Here is a 13,535-nt window from a genome sequence, read left to right as displayed (position 1 = left end):
TCGGGAACAACTATCTATTAATATAGAACTAACGCAGCATTTACATAACATATCAAAGCCACTTGATCTTCAAGTGGGAACTATCAGAAAAGAGCATGTTTCCGCCATCTTGCCAAAGGCAAAAGCTGGCTTCACTTCTGCTGGCAAGGCAATGCAGCAGCTTCCACTCCAGCAATTTTTCTTTAATCCTCCTTGATGCTAACACACTTAAACAGGTGTTTTCACGGCTTAGTCCCCCTCCACTGCTATGAAGCAACCTTTACAGGGGTTATATGTGGGCTAATACATATCTATTTGTTCATCTCGAATACTTCAGTACTTTAAATTAAAATCGAAGTGAATTAAAATACTGCAATATTCGTTTGAATATTCAAAGCATCGAATATTGGCACAAGCCAAATGTTATCTAAACTATCCGACCAGTAGTTGTGGTATCAAAACTGCTGCCCAACATAATGATAGTGCTGAGAGTATAGCTTCTGCACTGCCTTTACATGGCACCATGCGTGGTTGCACTTGGATGATCACCATGAAGGTCTGCCAATGTCAGAATGCCATTTTGTTTTTTTTTTTAAATTTCTTGGTTGCTATGTTTACTGCAACATCGTTTGTAATTTGGGAGGCACTATCCTCTATGAGCTGCCTGCATATGGTGCTCACGATGCATGTCGCAATTCTCTTCAGCAGATGATTGCAACATGAAGAAAGGTTTGTGGATTCACTCCTCACTTGAAATCTGCAATGTCTTATTAGTGAAGTTTTCTTTTCTCAATGTTTACAATCTTATAATCTGTATTACGTCTTCATTCTATATTTTTATGTGGTGCCTGACACTTATGAACTTTATTAATGTGAAAGCATGCAGTTCAGCCGCTTTAAAAAGTGTAACATTTGTAAAATTTGTTATATTGGATGTTTTAGTCTAACAAGGGAGTGGGGAGAATGTTTTTCCGGGAAGTTATTTTCTCAATCGCAATAGTATTTATCGTCTTATACAGTCTCCTGTTCTGATTGCGTTATGAAAAGCAGTTCATCTTTTCTTAAACATTATATACAACATTGTTATTCAGAAGCAGTTGATTGCTACAGTCGAATCTCGATAATTCAAACTCGAAGGGACTTGAAAATTTGTTCGAATTAAAGGAAGTTCGAATTAATAAAATGTAGGTAAACGGACGGCTCCCGGTGCAGTGGCGCAAGTGCATTTAGCTAACATACGAGGGGGAAGTTTCAGAAGACATATTTTTTCACAAATCACAGGACATTCATCATTAATTGAAGTAACCGGTGATGCACGTCTGCACACGTTTGCCTTGCAGCGAGTCAATCAATTTCGCGCGTAGGTTGCAAGGCATGTCTACTTCGGCTTCAGCATTTTCCTGGCCAAAGAAGGTGCGCGTGGCTATGTACAGCGCCGACATTCTCTGAAGACCACGACTGCATCTCCGCTACTAACTTTTGCGCAGCATGGCCAGCACGTCACAAGAAAGGAGGAGCAGGAGAGAAGCAAATCGGCATTTGAGAAAAAAAAAAAAACAACACTCCATGGCAGCTTTCCCTTTTTTTTTTGCTCTCTTCACGCGTGTTGTTGAAAAGAGAAGGGTTATATGTGGCTGGGACGGGAAAGGGGAAAGCGTGGCACCGGTGCGTGAGAAAGAGCCGCACCCCGCGACAGTTTTCTTTCTTTTCTCTCCCTCTCTCTCTATTTGCGTGTCGCGTTGGAAGGAGAAGGGTCTTTACGCGTCTGGGGTGAAAAAGGGAGAAGTGTGGCACAGCCGCGTCGCAGATCGGCATTTGAGTGAGAGCACATTCCATTGCAGCCTTTTCTTTCCTTTTTCTTTCCTTCGCGTGCAGCGTCGAGGTGTCGGAGGTGTCGCCGCGACGTTGGGCGGGGTGCTGAGAGCATTTTCAGAGCGCGGTATGTTCGAATTAACCATCGCAAGTGCTTGCGCGTTGGAATTGCCAGACATTTTTGCCTACTGGAATACACATAACTTTGACAGGAACTCATCGTGAGCTCTAATTAACCGGAAGTTCGAATTAAGCGTGTTCAAATTAATGAGATTCGACTGTATTAGTAGTGGGGACATGCATTGTACTTGTAACATTGCAAACGTAAGAGGATGAGGAAGCAGCAGTAGTATACATAGACGGGGCACGCACAGTCTGTTGACACTTTAAGGTCTGTATGGTGGAAAAATGGTGTTGGGAATATAGAAAGGAGAAGTTATTGCATGCAGACAATCTTTGCACTAGCCTAAAGGTTTAGACGGGGTATTGTACTGGCATGTAAGTGATTCACTTGCCAAACAGATGTTGTCATCTTCCATTGGGCTTTTGAGCTCTGGCAACAATAATACGAAATGTCTCTGGCTGTATATGGCTGTATAGAAGTGTTTGGTGATGCGTTTGGATAGGTGGGGCCAGTAAACACACATTTATGGCATGCTTCGTGTAGTAGTGATTGCCTAAGCTGCCGTTTCAGTGGCGGCCACATAGACAGCTTCTACGAGCGTGTCTGCTTTACAAGGAAGAAACTGCCCTTTGTCAGTTTTTTTTCATCTCTTTCTAATGGCCAGTGACTTCGAATCGGGTGGCCTTTGTTACATCGTTCTTACTTCTGTAGTTCATTTTATCTGGCCATTGTTGAGAAGCCAGTGCAGTTGAACATACTGTGCCACTAACAGCCACGCCGCTCAATTAGTGTTCCGCCTGAATCGGCTTCAGCCTAACTGTGGGGTTTCATGTAGGGCATGAAAGTGTGGCAGGATGACTGACCACACGGGATGTCTCATTTCGGGGCCAAGATTCTCAGAAATGCATTTTCATGCTTACATGACACAATGAACAATCATTTTTTTCACCTGGTTATGTGTTCTGCAGAAGATGGCCTATACTTTTTTACGCTATTTTGTATGACTGTAGTGCAGGGTGGGGAACGGAGTAGAACTCATAATGAACAAGAAAGTACTGTGGGTGGCACAACTGTGGTGGTCTTTCTCTTTCTCTCTCTCTCCTACTCCTGTTCCAGTGACTGAGTACAGGATGTTCAAGGAAGGTGAGCTGGTGACCGGCTGTGGTGTGGCATTGTTGTGCATCTACACTGTAGCATTGCATGACAGCCTGCCCCCCTGCCCCTCACCAGCTGCTTCTTAGTGATAGCACTGTCAGGCCCATTTAACCTATATGTACCAACGAGCATGAGCTACATACCTCCGGTAGACGCGCATTTTAAATGTTTGTAATGTTACACATCCCTTGTCATGTAGTTCTTTCATCACTCGTGCTTTGCTTGGCTTGTCTTTCAAATGTGCTTCATGAGCTTTTAGTGTAGCTGTTGTTAAGTTTTATACATCTGCTCTCCCTATACCATAGAAATTTCAATATTTTTTCACCTTGTGCTTTAGATCAATTTGGTGCACTGCATTTTGAGAACTTGTTCACTGCTCTACAGTTGAGCTTCGATGTAATGAATCTAACAACGTAACGAACTTTTCGTGCTTGGATATGTGCATCCATTGAGACAGACATACTTTTCTTCTCTTGATTTAACAAAGTAATTTTCGGACGCTGTTTCAACACAAGTTTCGAGGGGCAAGAAATTAAATTTTGCATATTTTACCAACGCCAAACAAAGGGTACTGTTTCACTATTGCTTCTGTCGTTGCTTCATTGTTGCCTGGGGAACACGACACTGAAGTAGAAAACACAAAAGCACCTGTACTTCTAAATGCCATGCTTCTGCTGCTGCGACGTGTCTCGATGCAAGGCAGTAGCTGTGCAAGGAAAGTGGTGACCTGAGGGTGTCAGCCTTGAAGACCTTGAAGACCTAATCTCTAGTGACGCACGTGGTTGTCACAAATAAAGAATTGGGCAATACCATAATTGAAAGTGTTCGAGAAAGACCCACTGTGGTGGACAGCGCCAACACTGACCAAGGTCCCGAGGAAAAAAAAGCATGCCTACAACAAGTGAAAGTTTTTACGCCATAGGCATATCGTGCAAGCACATTGCTGTGAAGGAACGTGGTAGAATCCACATCATTTTATTAAGTGCCATACAATGCGAACACCCTTAGTACACCTAGGGTGAAAATAGCTGACTTTATGACGACATTGAGATAAGGCTCAGTCCCTTTGACGAGGTTTGCTAAATAAAGTTGGTAATGTTTGTGCAGAGCACTTCAAACTAACTCTTTTGTATCCCGACATGACCATTCCATCACGCCTGTAAGGTACAGAAATCAAACTGATCATCTGCCCCACTACTTCATGCCTGTTTTCATTTTTGTATATCTAGTCTCCATGTAACAGTTAATGCAGCACCATTCAAAGCTTCTGTTATTTCATTCAAAAGCTGGGCTGCACTAGGCATTCATTTTGCTTGGTGGTGCTTTTAAAATCGCTTGTAGTACACGTGCACATAACATAGGGGAGCAGGAATGATGGAAACTTCAATGCATCTAAAGTTCATTCTATGAAATTCGCAATGAAGTTAATGATATGAAGCTTTTGTTGCAAGTGTGATTTTTTTCCGTTTTTCATTTTTTGTCAGGAAACACCTGCTTGTATTCACTTTTACATCCCTCCCTTGTGATGCTCAGTACATGGCGGCCGCATTTTCGATCGAGGCAAAAATGCTTGAGGCTTGTGTACTTGGATGTCAGGTGCCCAGGTGGTTGAAATTTCCAGAACCGTTCACTACAGCATCCCTAATAACCACATCGTGGGTTTGGGGCATTAAGTGTCGACAGCTATTATTATGTGGTGCCCATTCAAGCCCTTTAGATAAAGAAACAAAATATAGATGCACAATGCCAATAACAAGACAGAGTACTGAAAATTAATTTCATGGTGGCCATCTTGGTTTGCTTCTGAGTTATTGGGGTTAGGTCTGCAACAGCTTCGAGCAGTAAGTGCTGTGTCGCCACTGAACAAGTCTCCTTGAGCCTTGTACTTCAAAGCCTGCACTCGACATCTACCCTCTCATTTTCGTCCTGTATCGTACCTGGGTTTACCCGCACATTTTCCGTTGTTCTCCATCTGTGCAGAAATCGCGGCACTACAGCCCGTCCTGATACACCGCAGCTTCTTGGAGGAGCTGGTGTTCTGGATGGTCAAGTTTGAGTTCCCGCAGAAGCTAGTCTGCTTCCTGCTCAACATGCTGCCCGACATCACCTACAAGGTGCGTTGCCCTTTCTCATTCAGTCCCCTCTGTGCTTATCGAAGCAACATGTACAAAAGATTGTCTCTTGTGGGCCCAGAGGTTGCTGTATAGCACATGTGCTACACGGCAAATGCAGCATTATAGCACACGTGCTGTACAGAAAATGCTCCCTTATAGGTCATGTGCTATAAGGCTGTAACTGGTAGTCAACACTCCGGGACACTGGTTCGATTCCCAGCCATGGGAGCCACATTCTACTGGGGGCAAACACAAACATAAGGGCACTTTGACGAATGATTCTGGGGACTGCCCGCTTGTATGCCTCATAACCATATTCTAGTTATCGTATGTAAAACTCAAGAATATTAGGCTGCAGTTTGGGTCTTATACTTGTGAATTTAGTTGATAGACACAAAAGATTCTTGCAAAAATAAAGCTACGCGCTAGATGGTACGTGTGTCCTCTATATGGAAGGTGTACTGTCCCATTTTGACGCTGTTTTCTTCTTTTTTTGGCAGAAAAGTGGGTTTATGCGCCCTTTTATTGCGTTTCTTTGTCCAATCAACAGTCTTGTGATTGTTTACAAAGTACGACTAGAATATAACCTGTGATCATTATAGTTGCTGGACAACAAAATAGGTTGAGATTATATCAGCATTCATAAAGAAAAAAACAAAACTTTTGTTTAGCTGGAATAGTCTCTAAAAATGTCAGACCAAAAGCAAACAAGAGTGTGTAAAATCCAGAGAAAATAAAATCCAAAAGCACTGAGTCCCACTCACACTTCTTTCTGTTTGTGTTGCAAGGTGCACTTGAAAACTGTAATCAGTGCTGCTTAGCTAGCGAACAGCCACTGGCCTGTCATGGTTGTGTATTTTCATGTTGTCTGTAGTTCCTGTGGTGTTTTCATGCAAATGACTGCCAACCACAGTGCCTCTTACTCGCCATTCGTGTTCCTTGCCTCAACTTATCTTCTCTCCAACACCCCTTCTCCACCACCATCCATGCAGGATTCATTCACGCAGACCTTCGTGCAACACTACAGTCGCATCAGTTACATGCTGACACAGTCGACAGACTCCGAGACCCTGTCTAACCGGGTGGTGCATGTGAGCGTGCAGCTGTTCTCCAACGAGGCGCTGTCGCTGCGCATGACGCGCAGGGCCCACCTGCTTCACATCATGGTGATCAGCCTGCGTGCCATGATGTCCCTCATCTTGCAGCCCAGCACCCTACAAGAGAATGAGCGCAACTTCCACTATGTGGTCAACTGCGGCCATCGCATTGCTAAGGACCACTGCTACTGGCCCCTGGTGAGCGACCTGAACAACATCCTCACCCACCGGCCAGTTGCCATGGAGTTCCTCAATGACACTCGCCTCCTCGACATGTGGTTCTCTCTGCTTTCCATGTTTCAAGGTAAGTTGATTTTGCTCCACCCCAGATGTGGTTTACCTACAGGCAGGGCTTCATCTTGCTTCTCTGAAGGAGGGAGGAATTGGCTGATTGTGTGCGAGGACGTATAGAAGTAGACAGGCATGTGTGCCTGTATTGGTGAACCTCGAGAAGAGAGGAGGAATGGGGAAGGGGTAAATATTATCTTGCATGTGCCATGCATGAAAAATTCTGGCACAACTTATTTGTGAGGCAATAAACTTCTACACAAAAATTATGCGATGATTACTTGAAGAATGGCTTTAGGCACTTTTATCACAGTGTCGTATAAATACTCAGGACAGTCAACTCCCGAGTCAATAGACATTGATAGACAGAGAGCACTGGTGCGTGAAACTATAGCACTTCGTCCTTACATACATGTGGTGGCCAGTATTGTTGAGAGTTAATATAGCCATAGTGAAAATGTCTCCATACTTATTACAACTAGGTGGACACAAATGAAATGAAGGAGTTTTGAACTATTATAGGTTAAGGTATGCCCCCCACCCCCCTTCAAAAAAATGTTCATCATAGCTTTTGTGTTTTTCTGTCTGATTCGTTTAAAATAGCATTACTTAGGCATTTTAAGGGGGAAACAAAAAAATGATGTAGTGTCTGTTTGTCGTCCTGTAATACTGTAATGCCCACTTATAGAGAGTGATGTCATGTCACTCGGAGGACTAATGACAAGGCTTGTGACATTAATTGAGTGCTCATTGCATTCTGCCTAACTGCCTCCTCCCCCCTATGTTGCCACATGTGTTTACACCTTGAGGGTAAGACGAGTAACATGTCAATGATTTTATGCCCATAGTGCAATTTGCTCTGTAATACCTATGGTGTACCGTGTGGCTAGGTGCGATGCATTGGGACCCAAGTACTTTATAGGGGCAGTCTTTCGTTGCAATATAAAGTTGAACCCGGATATATCGAACTCAAAGGGGATTGTGAAATAGTTGATGTATAGATAATTCGAAGTACTGAATATGCGTATATAAGGCCTAAATTGAAGCATTTCAGGTCTCAGAAATTGTTACAAGCGCTAACATAATGATTTGCTCACAGTATATTGAACAAGGTGTGAACTGCAGTTACTGCAATTTGTTTTGCATGAAAATAGTCCATAAACATGTCTTGTTTCTTGCGTGCCGTCAAGTTCCCGTCATCCTCAATAACATTTAAGCTTTTCGAATCGGCCAATTGACTGAGGCACCGTATGCCGTTGTCAGCGGTCATGACGCACCCGAAGTTGTCACCTGGCCCGCAAAGAAAGTTTATGGTGAAACTTTGCTTGACGTTGCTCCAAGCGCCAGTTACAATTTTTATCGCTATGTGGGGGTCAAGGTTCAGTTCAACTCCTGAATCAGAATTTATCAGGCACGAGGCGAGAAGTACACAAGGCCCGAAAGACGAACCCAGGCTCTCACTGTTGCCATCGGTTGTCATATTGGTGATAATGGTGCCACTTGTGGCTTTGTAGCTGGCAGCCGCTGCTCTCAGCGGCTTTGATGCGAAGAGCTAGAAAAAACGTAGCCTCCAAACTTTTTAGAACGCGGCCGAAAATAGATCAATATTTGCTAGGAAAAATGCACTTCGTGGGCTTTGATGCGGCACAGCATTCGATATAGTGGAGTTCACGCTGTTTGGTAGTGCACTGGTCAACGGTGTACTGGTCCCATACTTTTGCATGGAAAATTCAAGGGGATTTTTCAACTGTTCAATATAGCCAGTAATTCAATATATGCGAGTTTGAAACAATCGAAATTGACTGTATGAGCACTTGAGATGCATTTTTGTCATTGCTGTCGTGTTTTGCCTAAGTCCACATTGATAGCATTTCTTCTTGTATCGTATTTTCTATGTGTGAGTGGTGAAAGTGTGCGATGGCTGCTGTCACTCACGGCTCAAGCAGATACGAAACGCACCAGTCGTGTCTTGCCATGTGAAAGTGCATGGATGGATGCTGGAAAGAAGGCTGCGCCATTCTCTTTGGAAGTGCGCACTTGTGTCTAACGACCATGGTCATGCTCATGTTCTGGACGGAGGGCCGCAGACAGCTCATGTTTTACATAAGAATGCGCTCTCATTGCTTACTATGCATTGAAGATATCGACTGCATGAATGTCACTTTGCCCATAGTGGCCACTGTGTTTCTTCACGCCAGCGATTTGTTATGTCGGGTCCAATGCTAAAGAAGTTAGCAGCTATCCTTACTTTGTATGATATTCTAGTGCGTTGCTATTGCACGTATTGCTTTGCCCTTGTAGCGAAACTGTGACTCTTTTGGTACTACCCAGGCTGCGGCTGGTGGCTCACTGTTTGGCTTTCCCTTTTTCTTCCTCTGTATTTTATGAAATAGGCATGAATGTCAACCAGCGAGAGCTGACACAGCACGTGGAGTTCGAGCCCAACACCTACTATGCAGCCTTCTCAGCTGAACTGGAGGCTTCGGCGACGCCCCTCTGGGCTCTCATCTCGCACCTCAAAAATGAGGTGCGTACCATTTTTTTAAATAATTGATTATCGCTCACTACAAGCTAATAGTGTAGCACATTTTGGGTCCTCTATTTCACTTCCATTTTTCTTGTTATGCTATTTATCTACTGAAGTAGCATATTGAAAGCAGATTATTAACTTCTTTCCAGGGTGAGCAAGATAAACCATTAATATAGTAGACAGCTCTGCTACTTTGTGGAATTAGTTCATTAATGCTAATTAGCAATTCATGTTAGTTTGGAGAGCTCTTATTTTTTCTCCAATGTTATCAACCCTTGGGCATCTATTAAGGAGGTGCCAAGGAGAAAAGTTATTGGAATTTTTTTAGTAAGTCCTCCTTCTACAATACAAGAAAAGTCTTATCTCACAGTGAGAACACTCCACACTAGTGCACTGTCATGTGTTGTGCTGCTTAGCTCAAGTCTGCATGTTTGACATTTAGATTGGGCAAAATGCCAGTCCACTCCTGTTATTCTAAGTTTAAAGGCATATAAAAACTCCTAGGTGGTTGAAAGTTGTCTAGGTCATCTCATTATAACATACCATGTCTTTTAATCATATTGTAGTTTAGTTGTATGGGACTTTGTTTAGGCAATATTATGAGGCTTGTTACCAATAATATGAGGCTTGTTACCGTGTTTCTTCTGGCTATCTGAGATGTAGTGCAATGCTGATAGACGACTTCACTTCTTTTGGCAGGAAACCTTACCTCTGTCTAAGAACGTCCTCGAAAGGTGTCTCACGGCGCTAGAGGATTTCTTTGACAGCATTGGCTTCAAGAAGGACGATACGGTAAGCTCGTGAAGGGCTCATGGAGCTCTGAGCAGTGATCATTTGCTTGTTTAACGGTGTCTTACGTTGAGCAGGCACAAGTTCAAAAGCAGGAGCCAGATTGTGATCTGATTTGTACCAATTCTTTCTCTTATTTTTGTTGTTGCTGCACTCTTGATGCTGTGGGAGGCCTTGGTTGCATTATGACCTATCTCATTATATTTAGGTTCTCTTTTTGAGTATTATCATAACTAAGTACTCTTTTTTTTTGTCAGAACTTGTGAGGTTTGTATTCTCAAGAAAAGAGGAAAACGAAAATGCTGCAAACAATAATGGGGCATTTATTACATTTTCTGTACTAAGTTATGTCTGGCTGAATGCTTCAAATGTGGCTTGCCAATTTAATATGTCGGTTAGCTGAAGTTCAAAACATGTTTTCAGCAATGTCTGCCCCTGGGAGAAACTTGAGCCTGTGTCACTTCTTGGTAGTGCCTCGCTAACAGGTACAATTGAAGTGGTGGTAAGGTACTTGCTGCAATGTACCATGAAGCTCCCCTTCAAAAGCGAGAAGTCAGCGTGCTACGGTGAACATCAGCCAAAGAATACACTCAAACATCGTTATAACGAAGTTGAATAAGAGCCACAAATATTTCGTTATATTCATTATTTGGTTTATCAATTGTACAGTAACCTTTAATTAATTTAACCCTCGTTTATTTGGAATTTTGGTTAATTTGGCGACGGCATTTGGTCCCGTCCAAAATGTGCATTGTTCTATGACTGGAAACTCTCATTAATTGGGACAAATTTGGCCGCGCTTCAGTTAATTCGAATGTCCGACCGCGGTCGTGTCACGGGGGGGAAGCAGCAACAGATTTTAATGGCCAAATCAACAGCGCACCTAAACAACTTTAGAATCTGATTGCGGCCTCTGCGATTCAAAACTTCGTCCATGGGTAGTACATCTCGGAGGCACACACGCACGCGTGCGTGTGTGCAAAAGTTTGTGATGGTTCCAGTTGTAACAAAAGTTTGTGATGGTTTCAGTTGTAGGGAATACAGGGCGAAGCAGTCACTGCAACAAGGACACAAGGGTGGATTCAGCCACTCAGTTGGGGGGGGGGGGGGGTGTCGTTTGAAGCAAGACCGGAGAGGGGGGCATGGTCATTACTTTTTTTTGTTTTTACAAGTACAAAAACTCTGTGATAGCTTATATACTGTTAATGTGTGGTCAAAGTGGTCCACTTATTTGTCCTGATTGGTGACAGCAGGTGGACAGCAACCACTAAAGGGAGGGGGAGGGGTGCCTACAGGCTTTTGGGGGAGGGGGAGGGGGCGATCGCCCCTACCGATCCCCGCCCTCTGTATCCGCCACTGCAAGGAGGGGACGGCATGCGTAGCCTTCCTGCAGATTTAGAGAATTTCCCTGAAGCATTGAAGGGGAATCATGTGTCCAATAACTGAAACACTTCATTGTAGAACAACCGAAATAAATTCGAATGTATTGCTTAATCATTGCAATGTCACACCACGTTTTCTATACGGTCATGCTCACGCTGCACATTCGCCTAAGTGCAGTTTTTGAAGTATTTAAAGGCTGCCTGAGGACCCCAATTTTCTGGTTGGCCCAAAGAGTGTCTTAATAACAAATTTAAACTCTTTATACCAAATTAGGGGTACAATAGTAGTGAAGTCTACAGGCTATTCAGGATTTAGGGCAGTTGGTGCTGTGTCTGGAACACACAAGCTGTCACCAAGCCACTTCAAAAGTCAGCTTTAAAAGGCTTAAAGCTCCTAAAGCACCTAAAAAGTTACTACAACGCCACTACATCACTGCATGCGAAGCAGTTCACTGACCTGAATTTTGCTGAAAGGTTGCTGGCGATGCACCAGAGCACCAGCGGCTTCAAGATTTTGGTGAATTGAGGAGATACACAAGATAAGCAGGACACACATACTCAACCGCACATAAAGTGTGCCTTCTACTGGCGGGTCTGAAACTACAAAAATGACAAAATATGTCACCTGTTCATTTTGAGAACACTGAGTATACAATGCATAACTCACTCAAAACCAAAACCGAAAGTCGTGAAAAATTTACCACGTCGTCATTCGTAATTGTAGGTCACCACGGGCTTCTCAAATTCGCCGATTTCGTGAAAAGTAGCCACCATTGGTAAACCTGCTCCGAACCCCATGTATACGCATATATCTTATTGTGCAGTCCTGCCAAGATGAAAGACTGCTTATAATGTGGTTACGCGAAAATTGTGACAAACATGGTGGCAAATGTGTGTCTGAAAGGAGGCGCTCTGGGTGTGCTGTTGGGAAGCGAGCGTCGAGGTAGTTATGGAAGAGGAGAGGACGTGGAGTGAACGAACGAAGGGTCGAAGGAAGAAAAAAAAAGGACCAAGGCATGCTGCATGTGATCGTCGAGTAAGGGAGGAGGGCGGTTGCCCAGAAAGCCTTTGCACTGGCACCGATGCTGCCACAGTGTACTATCGTCGCTATCGTTGCACTAGCCACCTTCTGCCAGCTGTGCGCGACTCAAAATCGCACCTGCAATCCCTTCCTTATCAACTGCGCTTAAAAGAGCTTGCCCTCTGAAACAGCGTCGTTGTTATCGAGCTTGCTACAGATATTGTGTTAGCTACCTGGTCCGTTAAATTAGAAGCTTTTACGGTTGAATTAGAAGCTTGACCGGTTTCTGTCATTGATTTCCCGTCTGGGAACGCGAACTTTGTATCACGCACGCTGTTTTTGGTTCAGTGCTTGAGTGCGATCTTTTCGATGCTTGGTCTTCATATCTTGAGCTAACTTTCCACAACAGCATACCAAACGGCAGGCTAGGCCTAATCAGCCCTGGTTGCATTTCGCTAGGAGTCGTGTGCTACCTAAGTTGCGATTTGGTATGGAATCAACAAAACTCTTAGTGGTGGCTGCACTTGAAGGGAAGGGATACACATAGTTAAGAAAAATTAGGGTGGTATAGGTCGCTTAAATAGTGGTTTGCAAATTGATTGCGATGTCGTGAAACCAGGTGCGTAACGATGAAACGGAACGATTGGTGTCTTTCAGCGCATGAAATTTATACATGATTCAACATAGTTTTTGTGTAATGCGCATAATCGAGGCGGTCTGAGAAATAGTCGGCAAATTTCTGTGATGTCATTATTTTTTGTTATTGTTAGATTCCCCCCCCCCCCCCTTGCATTCATTTAATATTTTTTAGAGCATTCAGAAATTAGAATGGTTGTAAGCACCAGGTATGCTTTGATTTTCGGACATGCGAGTCTGCATGCTCAACATATTGTGTGCAACTGCGGCCCTTGAAGAAGGCTGTTTTGTTTATATTGCGGGTATTCGCGACTTCCGTTATAAGCGGTCTGTATTGTAGTTCCTCATGTGCCTGCCGAACCTCGGGGCCAGGTGGGAACACTGACACTGGGAACACTATGGGAACACTGGCACTGTGTTCCCACAGTGCCAGTGTTCCACATTATCGCAACTTCACTGACCTCGGCGTGGAATCATTGTAAGGTAAAGCTGACTTACAGTTGGCTCGAGAGCCATGCAGTCAAAACAACATCTCAGGGGATGTCGCATGACAATCTCGGCTATGTATTCTTAATTCTGCTAGTTAACGCAGCCGTTGGCATCGGTCT

The 13,535-nt window shown here is 43.8% G+C and overlaps 1 protein-coding gene across 3 annotated transcripts in view; it reads left to right on the top strand.

Annotated features, from left to right (window-relative positions):
* The window catches only part of LOC142801708 (E3 ubiquitin-protein ligase ubr3-like), a 145,158-nt gene that overhangs the window by 20,815 nt on the left and 110,808 nt on the right, over positions 1-13,535 (top strand). For all 3 annotated transcript variants that reach the window (XM_075887554.1, XM_075887553.1, XM_075887555.1), the window contains exons 6-9: positions 5,051-5,184; positions 6,177-6,585; positions 8,963-9,096; positions 9,799-9,891. In XM_075887554.1, coding sequence (XP_075743669.1) covers positions 5,051-5,184; positions 6,177-6,585; positions 8,963-9,096; positions 9,799-9,891 — 770 coding nt within the window. The remainder of the gene's footprint in view (positions 1-5,050; positions 5,185-6,176; positions 6,586-8,962; positions 9,097-9,798; positions 9,892-13,535) is intronic.

Source organism: Rhipicephalus microplus, chromosome 1 (genome assembly GCF_043290135.1).
Source record: "Rhipicephalus microplus isolate Deutch F79 chromosome 1, USDA_Rmic, whole genome shotgun sequence".
NCBI classification, from domain to species: domain Eukaryota; kingdom Metazoa; phylum Arthropoda; class Arachnida; order Ixodida; family Ixodidae; genus Rhipicephalus; species Rhipicephalus microplus.
This window is presented reverse-complemented; position numbering and strand designations above follow the sequence as displayed.